Source organism: Zonotrichia leucophrys, chromosome 1A (genome assembly GCF_028769735.1).
Source record: "Zonotrichia leucophrys gambelii isolate GWCS_2022_RI chromosome 1A, RI_Zleu_2.0, whole genome shotgun sequence".
In the NCBI taxonomy this organism is placed as follows: Eukaryota; Metazoa; Chordata; class Aves; order Passeriformes; family Passerellidae; genus Zonotrichia; species Zonotrichia leucophrys.
Window position 1 is genome coordinate 39170667 of NC_088170.1, and position 20196 is coordinate 39190862.

The window sequence follows — 20196 nt, forward strand, 5'->3', positions numbered from 1 at the left end:
CTGGACTTTTTCACTTGTAAATCCTGTTTTCTGTGGGAAAGGGGACGTTTCTTTTGTATAGGGCAGCACTGCCCTCCCTGCAGCGTGGGGGAGGCAGCAGAAGTGTGGTCTGGCAGGGTCCAGGAGCTGGGGGGGTGTTTGGGGCAGGAGCTCTGCCCTGGGACAGAACGGGAATGCGCTGCCATTTCGGGCCATGTGTGGTAGGAGCTCCGTATCTGTTTCAAGATGGGCAAGGGGACTTGTAGTGCAGCAGGAGAAAAGAAGAAAATCATCAAAATGATCAACCTTATCGCGGCTAGGATGCCGCCTCCTTTTGCTAACACAGGCGTATTAAACGTTCTAGGGTGTGGTGCGTTTGCTTTCTTCCTTCGTTCGGCTTTTGTGGTTTTGGTTTGGTTTTTTTTGGTTTTTTTTAGACTCAAGAGTGCCTTGTTCAGACTTGAGTAGAGGCACGTCTTTGCTTTCCAGCACCTCTCCATGTGTTTGTTTCACTCGGGGTTCGGGGGAATTCGGCGCTGCTGAGGTCGGGTGAAAATCTGCCTGGGGCGGCTCTTCCTGCGGCCAGTCCTGCCTTTAGCCGTCCGGGAAGAGCCGCTGGCCGATCGGCCGGCCCGCCCGTGTGCCCGGCGCCGGGACGCGCACGGCTCCGCCCGCCGCTGCGCAAAGCCGCCGCGTCACCCGCGCCCGGCGGCGCTGCCCCTTTAAGAGAGCCGCGGTGACGTCATCCTGTTCCCCCTCCTTCGCGGGCAGTGGGCGGCGCGCTCGGTCCGTGCGCAGGCGCCGAGGGAGGGCCGGGCCGGGCCCGGCGTCGCCATGGGCTCCTGAGGCCTCCGCGCCCCCGCGCCGGTGCCGGCGCCGCCCGCGGGGCAGCGGGCAGGGCCCGACCCGACCCCTCCTCGCCCCACCGGGCTGGGCCGCGCCCGCCCGCCCGCTGCACGGTAAGACGTGGCGGGGGCGGCTGCGGGCGCGCGGGCCGGGCCGGAGCGGAGGGGCCGCGCTGGCGCGGGGGTGGCTCGTTGTGGCGCCCACGGACTCACCTTGCGCCCCGCCTCGGCCCGGTGTGGTCGCTGTTCCCGCTCCCCCGCATTGCTCTTCCCGTTCCCCGGCGTAACCCGCGCTACTCCTCCCGTCCCCTCTCAACCCTCCGCCCCGGTCCCCCCACGCTGTGCGCCCCCTTCTCCTCAGGGCTGCCCCCGCCATTCCGCTCCGCGCACATTCCTCCGGCACGGCCTCCGTACCAGCGCACACGCCGCCCACCCCCGCGTCTACCCACAGCGCCCAGGGCAGCCCCCACCCCGGGCAGCCTCCTTGCTCTCCCTCCTTCCCCGCAGCCTGTCCTTGCTGCAGCTGTTCCGCTCTCGCTGTGCACGCACACGCCCCAGCACAGCCCCCTCGTTGCCGGCGCTGTCACGCTCCTGGGTGCCTTTGGGTGGGTGTCACTGTGCGCACGGCTGTGTCTGTCCGGGTGGGCTCAGGAGGCTGTCGTAACGTGGTGGGCACCAGGTGTGTGTGTGCTGGGGTTCCTTTGGTTCTGGATGGACTGACAGACGCCTCGTGCATGTGCTGATGTGGTAGGTGTGTGCGGAGGCTGATACTGTGCCTGCGTTCTCTTGCACTGTCCGTGAGTTGTGGTGGCTCTTGTTCGGATGCTCATGGTGACTCGAAATCTCAATTGCTCTGAAAGGGCTAAAGTCAGCCTCGGCAGCTGCAGCTTGTAGTGGAAGGAGGGCTTTGAGAGAACGTGTGCGTGACTGAGTTCTGATGAATTGTGGAAAGGAGCTGGAGTGATTTCAGGGACAGCTCTCTGAAGGCTGCCTGGAACACTCTGAAGCTGTCAAGAGTGGGTGGAGGAGGAGGAGTGGGAAATCTAGAGGAAATAGTGAAGATGGGTTCTGCTTACAGAAAGTTTGAGATTGTTCTTGACATGTAAGGAGCTTGAACAGGAGTAATTATTGAAGACATCAAGACAGGTTTCCCCAGAGAGAAGACTGTTTACCTCTGTTAAAGATAAGAATAGAAGACACTGATCAATAATAGAGCAAAGGCTAATAGGGTGAATAGAAATGGCTTTCCTATCCTGCAAAAAAAAGAAAACAATCAATGAAAACGTAATAGAGTATACATCCCACTAACAAAGACTTGGCTCTTTTAATACATCAGTTAACTGTGCCTTTGAACTTGTGTTGCTGGAAGTTACCCTTTGGTCTAAGAGCTTAGCAGCCTCCCTAAAAGGGAACACAGATTTCTCTGGAAATGTTCATGTTATTCAGGTTTCTAATACTAAAGGTTTGTATTTGTGTGATATTGTTTGTCAAAACAATAAACTCTCACGTTTTTTAGGATGTTGGCTAAGTACTAAATAATAGGGGGTTTGGGAGAGCTTTTCTTGTGGTGGAGGTATCCCAGAAAGGCCTACTTCAGGCTTTCTTTTCACCATTGTTCCCAAGAAAATTGGTTAAAAGCTGCTCTGGTCTTAGGGAGCACGCTTTTAGGTCCTTAATACAGTCATTATTACAGTTGTGCTGTAAACCTTAGGTGGCATGGAAGCAGCAGGTGGGTGCCTGTGCATCTGGAGCAGGAGTGGTTTGGTCCTGCTGCAGAATGGCTGGGGAGCTTTGCCAGTGGAGTCAGCGTTTCTGAGCAGCTCGGTGGTGCGGGCAGGTGCTTGCTTTGTGATCCACTCGGTCTCTGCAGTCGGCTCAGAGTGCTGGACAGGCGGAGCAAAGGGATGAGCCAGCCACTCCCGGGACTGGGCACCTTTTGGACTTCAGTTTGTCTGTCTCCTTAGGACACGTGGCGGTCCAAAGAGGAAGGTTCTTAGATAAACTGGTCAGAAACTGAAGTTCAGTGTGACTAGCTGGTCTGGCAAAAGCATTCTGAGCTGTCTGGTCTCTAACCATTTGACAGAATCCAGCTAGAAATCTGCCTTGTTCTCTGTCAGGTTCTTTGCCTGTTTGCTGGTAGCAGGCTGGGAGGTGAGCTTTTGCAATTGGGGATTAGGATTCTTTTCTTCTCATGGATAAAAGAAGGGTGGGTGGGTTTTTTTCCTAGCACAAAATAGCTTTTAAAACACCTCCTTCCTCCTCAAAAAAGGTAGTCCCTTTTTCTACCCAGTTCTACTGCTGCACTAACTAAAGCATCTAATAATCATGTTTTGGTGTAAGATGGCAACCTCTTAATTTCCACATGGGGAACTTACCCTTCATTCCTTCTCCCTTCCTGTTTTGGTTTCGCTTTTAATTGGCTTATGTTTACATTGAGGGAGATAATTGTTACCTGCTCCTTCTAGCAGAAGTGCCTGTTTCATTTTCCAGCAGCTCTAAGGATATCTTTGAGCTCTTGCAGGAATGTCAAAGCAGTGAATTCCTCAGGAGATGTTTGTTATTTGGTCCTAGCTGCTTCAAGAGCCCAGTGTTGTATTGAATGAAGTTTGAAGTAAAACACGAAGTTTCAAATCAGACTTGCTGATTCTGAAGTGCCATCGCTATGACTCGTTTTCTCAGTGTTTCCAGCCTAAAACTGAGGAAACAAAGGAAAGCAGCAGTGAATGTACAGGTTGATCTGTCTATGAAGAGGACAGCACAGCCTCAGAGAGAAATTGCATTTAGCCTTTGTACAGTCGAGTTTTCCAGTACCCGCCTGCTGCTGGCTGCCCGTGTAACACAGCAGCTAGGTGTTATTGAGCGGCCCTGGCTGGGGGCAGAAGCTCTTTTCTGCTTTAGAGTTTGTGGTTGATTGTGCTTGTCAAGGCCCTGGAAATCTGAGGTGCTGTAGAGAATAGCAGTGGGTTGGAGTTTTGTGTGCTGCCTTGCCCAGCTGTTTGCTTGGAGTGCTGTGTCTGTTGTGTGCTGTTCTCGCTTCTTCCCAGACTCATTGGGGTTTGCTTTCTTGTGGTGGAAGAGTGGTTTCCTGTGAAGACATCACACCCTGCCAGTGTGCTTGGGACTCTGAAAGCAGTTTGACACTGTGATAAGATGAATTGAAACACTTAGCTAAAACAACTGTAAAATATTACAGTGCTTGAACTGAAAACCCCCTTATAGTAAGGGATTTAGGGTATTTTTTATTCTTTCTCCCCCCTCCCGTTTTTTTTCTGGGGTTTGGTGGGGTTTTTTTTCTGGTTTGTTTTTTTTTTTTTTTTTTTTCCTGCATGGACTACTTTTGGGGAGAGCAACTGGACTTGTTTTCAGAGCATCAATTCCCCAGGAAAGTTTTGGAAGTGAAATTCTGCCAGATAAAGCTGTGAGTTGCAACCACCCTCCAGGAGTCTCACCTCAGAGTCTCTCTCTTCTAACGAGAGGCGGGGGCTGGAGTACTTGCTCATAGCCAGGTTCTCTCTCTTTAAAAATCAGGTCAACTTCCATGGGGTTTTTGTTTCTGATGGTGTAAGTAACGTGTCTGGGAAGGCAACAGAGCAAGCTGTGTCCAGGGAAAATACAGTGTATAGGCAAGCTGCTCAGGAACTGTGCTGTATCTGGCTTTGACCAGGTCTTTATAGCCCTCGAGGGGAATAATTCACAGGAACCTGAAAAGGGAAATAACTGACATTCTGCAGTTAATACCTGCAGTATTAACCCATACACTACCTGGCTATTTGTCTCCCCACTCTCAAGTCTGTCTCTGTATTGAAAGGATGGGAATGTTGCTATTATTATCTTACAGTCACAGTGCCTGGGAGTCTGATGATACTGAAAGGATCAGCTATTTGAGGATGTTGTGTAATGAAGAGTGACCAAGAGCACAGAGAGTTGGTGTCATGGCTTCACGTTTTTTGTGTCTAGCCCCAAAGCGTCCATCTCTGCCTGGGTATTTTGTACATGTGGCCCCTGATCAACTCGCTAGTAAAAAAAAATCCCTCTGATTCAGCAAAGAAAATGACTGCAACATGTTACACAGTGCAGCAGTGAGGCTTCAAGAAGGAGATGAGATGAAATAATACCTTAAAAGCTGACCTTGCGGACCCAGTGTTCCCTCCTCAGGCTGCAGAACATGACATGGATGCTGTTGGAGGCTGCTGAGCTGATTGCTCGGGAGCTGCAGCTGCCTGGTCGTCTCCAGCACAGATACAGCCTCAGCAGCAGTCATGTAGCTGTGTCTCTGTCCAGGTTGCTTGAAATGAACGTGGACAAGTCAGTCACTTCAAGAGGCAGGTTAGAAGTGAGTGAATTTCTCTTCCTGGCTCACCATATCTTGTCTCTTCCTCGCTCTTTTTGCTATGAAGGAATGGTTAGTGGTGGGTGAAGCCACTTGCAGCTGTTTGTCCTGTCAGCTGGGAGTGACTTCTCTCCTCCAAACTCTTCTGACTTACAGACTTCCTTTCCCCCCTCCCAATGACTTTGTGATGGCACTGATTTTACAAGAGTCTTAAGCCAAAAGTCATTCATACAAATTCCCTTTCAAGTAACTTCATGCAACTGCATAATTTAATGTCAGAGCATCTGGAAACATTGAGTTGAAGCTTTGTCCTTTTTTTAAGCACGCACCCTCTCGGGTTGATGCTTGGCATGATTTTTTTCTCTATAGAGAAGATGCATTGCTGCTGATGGCTTTTGGTATAAAGAGACTCATGAGTCCAGGAATACAAAGGTCCTAATTCAGCTTTCAGAACTTTGCCTCTGTAGTATTTTTATTAACAAAATGGCTTTATAGGGGTGTGGCCTTGCATGCTTTGTTGGGAATCACTGATTTTACTCCTGCAGCGTTCATCACTGCTACGTGTCTGCACCAGAGAATGATTGCTGGGGAAGTCAGATGTGCCATTGCCCTCATATGCACCACTGCACAGTTGCCTGGACCTCTGATAAGATGTCTGGGTTCTTTCAGCTCATTTACTTGCTAAATTGAAGTGTGGATCTGATCTGATAGATTCTATATGTCATCTTCTGGATGGAGAAATATACTTTAATGTATTAGAAAAACTTCCTTTGTGTGTGACTGCCACAAGTTCAATACTTTTCCATGCTGCTGTAGAGTTTGAGTTTTGGTTCTTCTTAAAAGAACCGTATACCCTGTGGTAATTTAAAAACTGTTGTCTACCCTGTCTTGGCACTCAGAGGTGGGAAATAAAAAAAAAGGGTTGGTGGAATAAGTTCTGATTTGACTTTGTTCTTGAGAGTTTGGAAAATGAAATGCAAACATCCTCTGTCATGTGGGACACAATTGTTTACAACACATCCTTTTTTCTTCTTGCCTCTTTCCCCTCTGCCAGTTGCACTCTTTCTGTGTTTCTCCTCTGGGAGCAGAGGGCTTGCCTGGTTTGTGTGGGGTTGGGCTGTTGGGAGTATGGGAAAGTGATGCAGTGCGTGGCCCGAGTGTATTTGATCCTGTTCTCAAAGCAGAAAAGGTTGGGGAACATCCCTCCTCCTCCTCTCCCTCCCCCTTTCTCTCTATTTCCCATCTCCTTCCAAAAAAGGGACTAGATGTTAGATATTGACCTATCACAATGTGGGTCAGTCCACAAAAAAAAAAAAAAAATAGGAGGAGGAGGATGGGGGGAGGAGGGCTGTGCAAATACAGTGAGACAACAGAAATTAATAGAGCAGAAAAAAACTCTGGAAAGAAGAGTGCATGGCTCAGGGTAAAAGGGTTTTGTTGTTGATTCTGAGTGTTTTTAATGGGCACATGGGGAGGGGAAGCTTCTCTTAGGATGACTATAGGCCAGCAAAATAGGTGGGGGCTGTGTGAGCTGCATGTGCAGAAGATATTTGTGGTTTTCTCAGATTTTAGTTTCCCTAAAGTGAGGAACATGGGAATGTGACCTTGTTGAAGGTTAAATTGTTTATGTGTACAGTGCAGTCTTAGGTGTATGTAGGCATGGGATCATCTCTTGAGTATGGCTTAGTGGGTGTGTACCTTGCCATGTGGTTTGGTCTGCCTTAGGTCTGCCTGACTCCTCTGCCTTCTGCTTCTGAGCTGGAGGCTCCCTGTCCCACTCCTGCTGACCCTACTGGTCCTCTGTCCCAGTGACACTTTTCCCTTGTTTCACTGACTGTACCGACAGCTGGGAAATTGGGACTGGGGCATCTCTGCAGACTGCTCACTCCTCTGAAGAGGTAACTCTGAGAGAGCTGCATTTGGACCTGCACTTGTTGTGCAGACAGACAAGCCCGTTGAGCTGCCGTGGGGTGCAGCAGCTGCAGGCACTGTGTGTGTTTTTGAGCCTGGTGAGTGCCTGTGGTGTGCCTGAGCCCAGCATTGCTCAGGTGTGTTCACAGCTACCCCTGTGTGCCGGGTGTGCGTTGTGGGCTGACTTGGACACACGTGAAGTTAAGAAAGCTTTGCCCAGCACGAGCAGTAAAATGTAGATGAGTTGTACTAGTTAAAATTGCATGCCAGGTCACATTCTTAACTCTGATTGTTTTAGGAGTGCTACTGGAGAGCTTAAAAATGCTCTGTTGGGACCTTTTCATGTCTCATAGCTAAGTAAACTAGATGCTACCCCAGAGAGCAAAAGCAATTGAAGAAGTAATAAATGTGAAAGCATTTGATTTTTCTTGGATTGGTATCACTGATTTCAGCTGTGCCAATGACTCTCTTACTGTGTAGTGTAGTGCTATTTTGTCCTATCTACCTGCTCCTTTTCCTCTCTTTTGCCATTTCAGCTGGTGATGCCATCCCTTTGGGTGTTGAAAACACCTTGGATTAATTATTTATCATATATATCTAGCACAATAGAAAGAGCTGGTCCCAGTTGGCAATTCTAGGCATTGTTATAATTAAAATGCTCTAAAATAAACATTGAACCTTTTTGTGCTGTGTTTTTGTATTCCTTGTAAGTCTAGGACACATTGTCAAAAACATTATCTGCTGCTTTCACTAATATAGAGCTCTTGCTTGTGTCCTAATAAATGCAGAAAGTTCAGGCTCTGATTTATCTACGGCATGGCACTTCTGTATTGGCCTTTTTGGATCGAGAATAAAGATATTTTAATGGAGAAACTCTTGAAGAAATAAGAATTTGAGGGGAATGGGAAATGTTTTTGTGATATTTTAACCAAGTTCAGTTATATCTAAATATCTAAATCAATGTGACTGTGGAGTAGGTTTTAAGGAAGAACATTGTCTTGTCTCGTAGCTCTCCAGGAGAACCTTGCAGCCAGGTTGTGGGTGTTTTTTTGGTGTATGTCTTGTACAGCAGAAGGAGGCTTAGCTGTTAAGACTCTTTCATGGGATAGCTTTGTGTATCATTCTTTGCTCACTCAGCAGTTTAGAAATTAAATACTTTCAGCCTCGGATGAGATGATCTATTTTAAAACCACAGATTGTTTTTGCAGATGGGAGAGAATAGCTTCCGAGTCCTGCTGTTTGGGGTTCTTTTCCTTTTGGCACTGGGGTAGGTCTTGATCAGAGCAGGCAAACATCTCCTCCTTTACTAGATCCTGTTGGAATATTCAGATGTACCCCATGGAACTAAAGGACCATGCCTGAACCTTTCTTCCCTCCTCTTACACCACTTTTGTTGCATCAGAAGTGAGGTTTTCATATTTTTTCATAAACAATTTATGTTTGTTTATGTAGAAATAGCTCCTCCTCAGTGGTAACATTTTCCATGCCTTTATGCAAGCCAAAAATGAAGTTTTTTGTTTTCACTTTTGCCACATCCTGTCTGTTTTCTGTTTTGAGTTTATTTTCAGCAGAAGAAGCTGCCATGTTAATGTTGGAGACAGGAGGTCTCTGTTTCCAAAAGATACAGGACTGGCAATCTGCTCCTGATGGAGAATTAGTGTGCTGTTTTTTCTGTGGGTGCAGGCCGTGTGGACACATCCCTGCTACTTTACATCTGTGTGGTGTCATTAAGAGAACTGGTCCCCATGCCATTTGGAGCTTCTTCTCGATAAAGAATCTATGTAACAGTGTTCTGCATCCCTGGGTTTTCATCAGGATAGTTATCTTGATAGAAATAGCACAGGCTTTGTTTTGTTTTGTTTTCTTTTCCTTTCCTTGCATTGAGAGTCCCCCCAATACTCCTAAAGTGTTTTCAGAAGGTGTGTTAGGTAAGTGTAAGAGGTTTGATGTTTAAGCTAATGCCCTGGCAGCACAAGGCCTTGTCTTGCTCTAACATACATAACTTGTGATGACATCTGGGCAGGACCAGGTGACAGCTTGTAGGGGATGGAGTGTGATCCCTGCCTTCCCTGTTGGGAGGTGGTTGTGGATAGACCTCAGCATTGTCAGAAACTCCTGTAACCCATGTAGGAGAATCATACTAGCTCTGGTCCAAGTTTCTTGTGGCCATCCTGGAATACACCTAACCTGTGTCCAAAAGTCCTGTGTGTTTATGTAGATGTACTTTTATGTGTACTTGTTTCCAGTTCCCAAAGTTTGGTGCTTTTCAGGTCTCTGTTGTGGTCCTGTTATGTTGCAGGTTACCTCCGGGGGGAGCAAGGTAGTCACTTGGAGATGGGGAAAGCTCCAAGAGTGAAATCTAGAAGTGTTGAAATATTTTCCTTTGATATGTTTAGGAGAGCTCTCCAGAGAGGGAGAATAAGTGTGCAAGGAACTTTACTCTTCCTTGAACTGAAAGCAATGATGAAACAGATGGGAAAACAGGATGTGGCAGAAGAGTAAGAAATGCTTCAAAATTTAATTTGCATTAGATTGGTTTGTATTGCATTGGTAATTTGGGTTTCCAAATGCCCCTAATTTGACATATGGTAATGTCAAGCGCTTTCCTCGTGGTTTGGTACCTTGCAGTGCTGGGAACTGTATGGGCAGAGAACAAAAAGATGGTTGTGCCAGGGAGCTTAAAATGCACAAGAAACAACAGAGAAATACAGCCAGCTGGGAGGAGCACCAGGAAAGAGATCGCAGCCAGGAGGTGATGGAGGTGAATAGGGAATAGCTGTATGGCTGTTGGAAAGTACCTTTTTACCCAGGCATGAGAGTAAGCAGGAAAGTGTGTTGTGGTGCTGGCTTGGGCTGTGATGGAGGTAGGTGTCTAAGAAATAAATGTCAAAACATATTCACAGTGTAAGAGGGAAGCTGCTGATAGCAAGGCTCTGGATCTGTACCTTATCAAGGCAGTATTTTTGCTGTGACGTTCCCAGGCAGTGCCTTTTCTGGGCTTTTGTGGGCTTGTGTCCTGTTGCACAGTGGAAGAGACATCTCAGAACAAGCACTGTTGGGACGAGTTGCCACAGCCCACCCTCACAATGCTCGTTTTAAAAAGGCAGAAGAGGAGCTAGCAGACTGAGCTGGTGGCAGTGAATGAGCTGAAATCCACTTTCCTGATTAAGGCTCCAGTCATCTGTGCTATTACCTGTTTCTTAAGTATAGTCTGGAATTGCTCTTACAGCTTCAGCTTCTTGCATACAGTAGAATTTCATAACAACAGCTTTGTGCACTGCTTATACCTGTCACTGTAGCTGTGTTGTGTGGGACTTGAGAAGATTAGAAGGGATAATTTGGAAGGCTTATGTTAATTTTGTGGATTTTGGAGTACAGCGTTCCTTCATGTTTCACTAGTAAGGAGAATGAGCTGCAAACTGATGCACAGAGCCAATAAAAGGTGTCAAGGAAATAAAATGCTGTCCTCAGGGGCAGCCCTGAGTGCTCATGGGTGAGGTGGTTTGGGTAGCAGATGTAAGCCCTGTTTGTAAGAGAGTTTGTGTATTTTCTTTCAGAACACAGTGGTGGAAAAAGTTATTAATTTCAATGACTGTGTGAATTGAAGGAGATTAGTTGAAGAATGATGCACAATCCTGTAATTAATGGCTCTTGATGTATAATCACAAGGGGGCAGTGTTAAGATTACATACACAACTTCAATTTATGACTGACCTTGTCATGATAAAATGCTTGTTGGTTACTTTTTGCTGGTTTTACTTATTTTTAAATGAGTGCAGAGACACAGAAGAATTCCCTTTCAGATCCTTGGTTCTCTTGATGTTATTGCTGCTGCATTTGGGTCTCTGCTGCTGATGTGGTTGGATTAGCTGGAGTGTGGAGGTCCAGGCCCTGTTTCTCCTGGCACCTGTGGTCTGCTGATCTTCTCCCCCGTGAACTTTTGGAAGGGCTTAGCAGCTTCCTGTCTTGCATAGCTCCCAAAGTGCACTGGGATGTGCAGGACTGCAGCTGGCTGGGCTTTATTTAGGGTTGCATTAACCACAGGTGCATCTGCTCTGATTTCATTTTAGATGTGCCCTTCTTGAGCTTTGTGGAAGCACTCTCAGCACTGTGCATATTCCATTGCTTCAGAAGTTACTTGGGTAGAAATTCCTTTCTTTTAAAAGCAATAAAAGCCTTGCTAACTTGTGACACCTCCACCCAGCCTCCATCTCTCCAAATATTTAGATATAGTACAGATGATGAAATATGTGTGTGTATGTGTGTGTGTATGCTTAGAAAGCTCAAAACTTAAGTTACATTTTCTGTACTGATCAGGACTGGGGAGGAGTTATCCTACTATACATGCAGTTATGGAAAGCTGTAACTCAGAGCAGGGATCTATTGGAAAGAACAAAGAAAAGCCAGGTTTGACAATTATTTTGTAAATTAAATCACAGCACTTGTGCAGCTCCACCTATAGTAAGACATGCTTAAACAAATCTGAGTGTTTCCCAGAACATTTCTTTTTCCCCATGGAAGAAAGCAGAAAGGAGGTGGAGTGTGGCATAAGGTAACATCAGACTGCTGCACACTGGTGATGAGTGTGTGTTTTGGAAAAGCCTGTGCTAAAGGGGCCATTTTTGTGCTTTAGTGTGCATGTAGAAAGGACTTGCTACTGGCACTCTGCTTTTACTGGGTACCTGTTCCCTGGTTTGTGCTGTGGCTTCAGGTGGAGCAGAGCTGGGGCAGTTCCTCTGTGAACATGTATTCTCTTTTGTGTTCTGTAACAAGCTGTCAGTAGATGACAGATGTCCTTCCCTGCTGCAGCTGTAAACTCTGGCAATGGATCATTGGCCTTTCCAAAGCCCTTTCCATCCACTGATCATAAAAGCCTGTGTAGGAGCAATGACTTGAGCTTTTATAGAAGTGCTCTTGTGAAAAATATTAGGAGGTTATCAGAAGGAGGCAATATTCTGTTGTTCCCTTTGATAGGGGGATCAGAAGCAGCTCTTCTAATGGATAGAACCAATGGCTGCCTGCTTGTGATCTTGGTTTAAGTGGATTATCTTCCTACAATCCAGAGGTCACACTAGAGCCTGCTTATGACCAAATTGAAAATAATAGCTACTTTAGATCTTAGACCTTCAAGAATTTGTTCCATTGAAAGAAAATAGCTTTTTAGCCAGGAAATGGCCAAGGGTCATGCTGTTTTGAAATCTTGCATATTCTTGTGTTCTGTATGTGTTTTTATGTGTCAGCTGGCTTTTAAAAGCCAATCAGGTGAAATTCACATCATGTAGAAAACAGTGCAAAGTTAGTAACATTAATAACAGGCTGGCTAAATGTACTATGCCATGCGAATTTTGGTAAAAGCATGAACTTCCATGCTGTTCACACTGTCAAAATGAGAAGAGCTTTCAGTTCATATCCTTCAATGAGAGTGCTTTGGGCTGAGTGTGGTTTTCAGCATGGCTGTAGGAGAGGTGGGTATTGCTTGCTGGAGGAATTAGGATATTGCTCCCTGTGCCCCCTTCCTGCACAGGGACACTGTGGCACATGTTCTTGTTGCTTGTTGCTGCTTGGCAGGCCAACCATGACAGTAGGACACAGCAGAAGAGCCTGTACTCTCATGGAAAATAGAGATGTTAACTTAAGTGTGCCTGTCATCTTCCAGTAGGGATGGTTTAGATACCTCCTTCTGATCTTTTTACAAGGGTATGTAGTGATAGGACTAAGGGAAATGGCTTTAAACTGTGAGTAGGTTAAATTATATGTTAGGAAGAAATTCTTTGCTGTGAGAGAGGTGAGACAGTGGCACAGGTTGCCCAGAGGGATGCTCCATCCTTTGAAGTGTTCAGGGACAGGTTTGTTGGAGTCTGAGCAACCTGGTCTAGTGGAAGGAGTCCCTGGCCCATAGCGCAGGGCTTGGAACTAGATGGTCCTTAGGATCTTTTCCAACCCAAACCATTCTATGATTCTGTGATCTCTGGTGAATGCTGTATTCATCTTACATGTTTTTATTGCAGAAGGGGGGCGATGATGGCAGTGGCCATTTCATGATCTCTGGGGGGCTGTCAGAGGTTTCTGAGTGCCACATGATCTGTTATATCACAAGAGGTGGCAGTGGCAGACACTCCCAGGTCCTGTTCACAAAGCATGTGAGCAGCCTGGTGGAAGGCATGTGAGAGATGCAAAGTTCTGTTACATTCCTGACTCCTCTCAGCTGGGTTCAATTGCTTTGTGGTTCTCTTCCCTGACAGGTCTTGGCCCGTGGGCAGCTCTTTAGCAATCCCAACTGGAACCTCACACCAAAAGACACCATGATTATGATGACTGATGTCACTGCAGCCCCCAGACTGGGGTCAACTGCCACCACTCCAGCTGTGGCTCCTAACTTCTCCGGGATGCCAGAGGATGGCAGCCCCACGGCTGTGGAGCAGCCAATATTCCTCATGACCACTGCTGCTCAGGCTATCTCAGGTTTCTTTGTATGGACAGCTTTGCTCATCACCTGCCATCAGGTAAAACCCTGTCACTTGTACTTCTCATCCTTTCCTTTTCCCCACATGAAGAACAGACCATTTCCACAGTGTGAATGGAGAGAAAGCACACTCTTTAAAACTAGCAGGTGTAAAACATTTGACCATCTCTTGAAGGTTTGCAGAATGGTGTGGTATCTTGGGTCATCCTTTCACAGGTCTTTAGCTGAATATTGCCATTTTTTATTGTGTCAGCTGTTAGCTAAAAGATCCTAGTCACCTGTTGTTTGACATTCCTCCTTTGATCTCCTGTGCCAGTGGATTCCACAGGCTGAACTCTGCTGCGGAAAGGAGTAGCAGGAAATGTTTCATTTTAATTTTTTTCTCCTCCCCTCTCTCTGGGGCAGGTGTCCTGGGAGCCTGAGTAAGTCAAACCCTGCATCCTGTTCTCTGCCTCTCTTTCATGCAGTTGTCATGTGAACTGAAAAATACAGTGGGGAAACACAAGCCCTGTTATTTATCAACCCATGTTTTGTACCTGTTGGATTGTAGATTCCAGAGTGATGACTAGAATGTAGAAAAGTACAGCCTATTGGTGGAGTACAGGGGCTAGTGAAGGTAAAAAATGGATTAGTCACAGATGAATAAGAGTAACACCTGCAGTTTCACCAGCTTGGGTAACAATTACAAGTGCCATGGATCCTCCTGTCAAATTGATCACCTGCTGAGGGTAGGAAGAAATTTTCCTGTGCAGTGTAGCATTGCACAGTTAGGCATTAATGGCCTTCTCTGAAGAAACCCATGGAGGTCAGTGCCAGAGAGACACTGCTGATTGGAACACGCTGTTGTCCTCATACACAGCAGCAGTTCCTGTGCTCTCCCAGGCACACGGATCACTGGGCTCTTCTGACATCCCAAGGGCAAAGCTTGGAGTCATCTGAACTCTGGTGTCAGCTGTCTCTGTGCTGGGTGAGATGTGTCACTGGGATTGTCGCAAGGCAAAAATATCTCTAAGGTTTGTTAGCTTACTTTCAACCTGTTCTCCTCAGGAAATGAGCGTTTTGTGAGCTCCTCACGGGTCAAGAAGAGGAATCAGAAGTGTTTTTGAGCATTTCATAGGGAAAGGAAACAGAAGTATTTTTGAGCCCTTCAGTCAGTTTTGACCAGGGAGGAACAAGAAACAGGCAGCTGGGGAGGCGCAAGCCCCTCTCCCTTACAGTGCAAAGATGAGAGTGTATGTTTTTTTAGTCTCTGGAGAATCCTCATAGCACCCCAAAATGCAGGGTGAAGCTTCAAACAAATGCTTGTACCTCTTCAGGCAGCAGAATCAGTCAGTGGTGAGGCACATATGTAGTCAGCTTGCTGCTACTAATTCCAGCAGCTGGGACAGCAGCTTAGTGAGAATTGCTGTACAGAGGCCTTGCCTCTCCTGACTCAAGAGAGTGTACCCACAAATGATGCTGAAGCTCTGCCTGTGTTATTAGGGCATTGCAGGGGTTGTGCTCATCTTCAGGGTGTGCTTGTGGTCAGTACCTTTTTGGGGAGGTGGGTATTCTGTAAAAAAGCATCTTAGGTGTGGGATTTAATGATGGCTAAGGAACTGTGAGTGGTGGGAGTGGGAAGGGTGGGGATGCTGTGCTCCCCCCAGCCAGTGACTTAGAGGGATGGGCATGTGTGCAGTCACACAGAGCAAACTGTGTGGTTCCTTTGAGCACTGCATGAGCTCAGTGCTCCCTTGATGGCTGACCCTTTGTGGCTGTGCTGTCACCCCTGTGCAGAGTAACACCTTTTGAGCAGATGGGCTGTGGCTTATCAGCTTTGGGATGTGCTGTAAAGGGCTCTCTTAGGTTGTTTCAGGTGAAAGTCTCAAAAGCATCCAAAACAGCCAAAAGAGAGAGTGTTCACAACAAGTGTGTTTTTCAGAGAAAAGCAGCCTGCGGTGTAATGAATCTTAGGTACTTAAAAGAGGATAGCAGGAATGTAGAGTTAATGAGACTGGAAAAAAGGTTTGAACAAAAAGAATATGGGCAAGGTTATGTAAAAATAAACCAATTCCTTATAAGAAACTAGATTAGAGATGCCTCAATTTTCTCTTCCCTCTGCTTCCCCCTGTCTGCAAACTAAGGGTTACTATATCAATGCCATACGATAACAGGGATTTATCTTTTCTTTTATGTTCATCACCTTGAGGCTGCTGGAGGCAATCGAGAGGTGATGTAGTGAGTTTGTTTTTCCTGGCCCAATTGACTCTCCAGTTGTGCTTTCTCCTCTGTGCTCCATGTACCCTGATCCCGCTCTCCCCTGTCCATCTCCAGATCTACATGCACCTGCGCTGCTACAGCTGCCCAAACGAGCAGCGCTACATCGTTCGCATCCTCTTCATCGTGCCCATCTATGCCTTTGACTCCTGGCTCAGCCTCCTGTTCTTCACCAATGACCAGTACTATGTTTACTTCGGCACAGTGCGGGACTGCTATGAAGGTAAGGAGGGCTCAGACAGAAAATGGGGGGTGGGAAGTCTCTGCCCTGAGAGAACTTTATTTCTGGTTGAAATCAGCATTTCAGGAGAGAGCATTGCTGTCACCTGAATGGTGTGCCTAACTGGATGACCGTGGCTTGCTTAGTGTCTGAAAATCATAGAATGGTAGGATGGTTTGTCTCAGGGTGGACCTTTGAAGATCATCTAGTGCAGCACCCTTGCCGTGGTCTGGGACACCTTTCACTTGATCAGGTTGCTCTAAGCCCTGTCCAACTTGATCCCCTCCCTCACTGGCCTCTGAGCATGAGCCTTCCCTCCAGGGTTCTATAGAGACTAAGTTTATGGTTTGCTGGGGTCCTCTGCTTCAGGAAGGTAAAAGCTTTTGGTGAAGCCAAAACATCTGATAGTATCTGGGTGTTAGAAAGTCACATATTGCTTAGCTCCTGCCTCTTTTAACAGCACTTAGCAGCCAGACACTGCTTTGTCCTGTGTTCCTGGTGCAGCTTGTTAGCAGTGTATTCTTCTGGTCCCATCCTGGGGCCACTTGTGTGCTTGCACAGGGTAGCACAGTGGCCATGTGCTGGGGCTGGTAAAGTGTAAAGTGCTTTGGAGTCCTGTAGAAGAGAGGGTGCCATGTTCAGGATGAGCACCTGCTTGGTTTTGGTTATCTGCTGCAGTGATGTAATACCACTAGCACTGTATGTGAGGGAAATGGTTACTTTCCTGTAAATGCTATTGTAACTTCTCTCCTGGTCTCATCCTGTAAGAAGCCTCTACCCAGTCAGCAGAAGATACTGCACTCTAGCAGTGACTTTTTGAGGACAATTTCTCACCATACCCTCATTAAATTCTAAATCATTGGTGCAGTTGTTTTGGTGAGATCTGCAATGCAGAGAGTTGCCCCTGGCCACGTGAACAAGTTAAAGCTGAAGAGACCAGCAGGCCTTCCTTCACGTCAACAATGCTGTGGATTCAGCAGCAGATGGCAAATGCACACACATGATGCAAGAACGCATCTTTGTTTGGGGTCTGGGTTTTTTCCTTCCCCGCCCTGTGTGTATGAGTCCAGCAGGAAGCCTGCTGCTCTCCTAGCAGCAGCCACTGTCCCTCTGCCTCTCTTGCCCTGGGAGTTTGCAAGCATTTGAACATCTGCTCAGGAGGCTGCCGGTTCACCTCGGCAGGTTGGCCTGTGTGAGAAAACTACAAGTGGAGGTGAAGACACCTTTGGAAAGCAGGTTCTCTCCCTCACTTTTTCTGGGGATTGCTTCAAAATAACCTTTTTGTCTCTTGCCACCCACCTTCTTTATATTTTAGAAAGGTTTTACATTGCAAAGTGAGCTATTAGAGAATGGAGGAAGAAGACCCTACTAGTACATTTTGAAAGCTGTCTTAAGCCATTTCTGGACTGTATTTTGTAGTGTGTGTTAGGAGGAGCCTGTTCTGGTTTTACTCTTTCATGTCACTGCTTCTTCAGAAACACTGATACAAGTAGGGTTTGTTTTGGGTTTTTTTTTATGTTGTTATCATGAATACCATCTGATGGATGTGGGTGGGAAAGGGAGAATAGTTCTTTGCTGGTGTGATGAGCCTTGCTAGTTAGCACTTCTTTTGGGAATGAATGGGCAGATATTTCTCCCTCTTGTTTTGTTTTGTTTTCTTCCTCTGATGTCATCTTTTCCCTAGTGCTTGGGGAATGGGCAGCTGGTATTGTAATGACCACATCAGAGGGCAGGGGTCACTGGAGGACAATAGGAAAAGCTCAGCTTTTCTTCCTCTGGGTGCTGAGTGCTGTCAGCTAAGTTGCAGGAAAATAGAAGGCAAAAGGGGTTACCACAGTTATTTAGATAATTTTTCCGTGGTTGGTGTTTTCTGTCCTAATTAAAGCTTTGGCAAAATTATTACTGTGTGAATTTTGTTCAATAATAAGGATTACAGATAGAATAACAATATCCCAATTACATACATAGAAGCATGTGTACCACTGGCTTTTATGTGCCATAGCAGTCTTGCCAGCTAGGCACGTCTACAAGCCATAAGTAAATGTTTTGAGACTCTAAGTGTTTTGGGGACCGTGGAGTATCTCTTTGCCAGGGCATAGTTTAGATGCTTATAGAAGAATTTGTCTGACTTTGGAAGATCATTCATGTGGAAAAATTGACTTCAGGTCTAATAACTGGCTGCTCGGGGAGATCAGCTTCTCAGTGTTGTACATTATTAAGTTTCTGTTCTTATTTTAAAGTTCCTTGAGACTGCTGTTTGTATCCCAGTTATTTGGGGCAAAAACCAGGATTTGGGTGTTGTCATTCCTGGGAGTGTCCAGACACAGGTGACCATAGAATATAATGTTGCAAGAAGAGTCGTCTGGTCTGGCATTTTGCCCCAGGGCTGTCTGTGTCAAATGCAGAAGTACAGTCCTTGCCCTAAAAAGTCTGACAACTTCGAGGGTCCAACAGCAATTACAAGTCAAGAGAGTGGCAGACAGGATGTATACAGGCTCACTTCATGCACATTTAAGTGAGTTTGGATCCCATGAAAAGGAGATACATCTGTAGTTATGGGGAACTGAAATGGGGCAGAGTGTTAGTGGTCAGTCTGTTTGTCATCTGTAACAGGTTTCTGGGGAAGGCAGAAAAGAGGTGGCCTAAGGAGAATTTTATTCAGCACACAAGAAATTTTATCTTTTTGAGAAAATGGAGAACAGAGCCTGTTTTGCAAAAGTCCCCACAAGACATGGAAACAGAGTTTCACTGATTGTTATAAGCTCTTTGTTTCTCCAACTCTTATGTCTATAGCCTGGTTACCTGGCAGAGACAAACTGTGTTCATCAGCTAAAAGGCTAAATACAGGAGATAACATGTGGCTGATGGATCAGAGATACCTTTTCCAAATTATTTAGTACCAGTGTAATGTCCTGGAATAATGCACAGGAACCCTATAAAGAATGGCATCTTACAGATGCCAAATAAAACAGAGACTGGCCACAGTTTTAAATGGTTCTGCGACCCTTTTGGCATGAGTCATGGAACTGGCCTGGGACCTTGGCCAAACTCCCATTCAGATGGTCTTGTGAGTGCTGAGGTGGGATGATAAATGCAGTGAAAATCTGGAGTGCTTTGAAGAGAAAGGTGCTGCATAAAGCAGTCCTGCTAATGTTTGGTCTATTGCCTGTGCTTTTGGTCCTTGCACCTGTTTTGAAGTTGGTTGTCATTTTACTGTGATTGATGTCTTTGCAGCCTTTGTAATATACAACTTTCTCAGCCTCTGCTATGAGTATTTGGGAGGGGAGAGCTCCATCATGTCTGAGATCAGAGGGAAACCAATTGAGTGAGTATTTATTGTGCTTACAGCATGACGCTGTCCTCCTTCTGTGCCCATCTACTATTTCTCTATCCCTGTCCTGAAAAACTGTGTCAGGTGGCAAGTGTCTGCTGGAACTGGGCAGTGTGGATGATGATGATTTACCTTGCTCTGAGACAGATCAGGCTGATCACATCCTCTTAGGCAAGCTGGACTGATTCACAATTTTTCTGGACACCTGCCTGTCCTTTGTTTATTTTCTTACTCCCTTCTCTTCCTTTAAATCTTTTCTGTCTTCAGTTGATTGTGTGTGTCTCCTCTAGGATCTATATTTCTCCCCATGCTATTCAGTCACAGGAAAAAAAAATTGCAGTGTGTAGTCAGGATGTTGTTTTAGACACGTCTCTAGAAGACAGTATGGCCATAACTGCAGTCATTGTTGGAGAAAGCACCAGTCCTGCAACTTGGCTGCAGAGATGCGGATAAAGAGGGTAGGAATCTTGCACTCTTGCCCAAATCTTGCTTGTGAACTCTGTCATCTTGTGTTGGTTCTTTCAGGTCCAGCTGTGTGTATGGGACTTGCTGCCTGTGGGGAAAGACATATTCAATTGGATTCCTGAGATTCTGCAAACAGGTATGGGCTGGGACATTCTGCAGAAATTAAGGGTGTGGGGGTGGCAATGGTGCCTTTTGCTGCTGAATTTCTGAGATCTTTGATTGGGGCTCTAATTGCATTTTGAGAGGCCTGAAGACTGCTGAAAAGAGGAGGTGTTTCCGGGTTGGTTTGGTGTTAAGAATTATTTAAATATGTTAAGAATTATTTTAACATTTTCTACTCAACCCCATATCAGGAAGGCCTTAGTTTAAGATGAAAGTTATCTCCTGGAACTGATG

General features: G+C 46.2%; 1 protein-coding gene across 2 annotated transcripts in view; it reads left to right on the forward strand.

The window, feature by feature from the left end:
- The first annotated feature begins 805 nt into the window (after nucleotides 1-805).
- TMEM184B (transmembrane protein 184B) overlaps nucleotides 806-20196 on the forward strand; it is a 30207-nt gene continuing 10816 nt past the window's right edge. Inside the window, exons 1-5 of one of the 2 annotated variants that reach the window (XM_064702415.1) lie at nucleotides 806-938; nucleotides 13308-13568; nucleotides 15842-16007; nucleotides 19239-19329; nucleotides 19861-19936. In XM_064702415.1, the coding sequence (XP_064558485.1) occupies nucleotides 13368-13568; nucleotides 15842-16007; nucleotides 19239-19329; nucleotides 19861-19936 (534 nt within the window). In that variant the 5' untranslated portion in view covers nucleotides 806-938; nucleotides 13308-13367. Of the gene's footprint in view, nucleotides 939-9874; nucleotides 9930-13307; nucleotides 13569-15841; nucleotides 16008-19238; nucleotides 19330-19860; nucleotides 19937-20196 lie in introns of those variants that run through there. The other variant, XM_064702414.1, reaches the window with a different exon arrangement.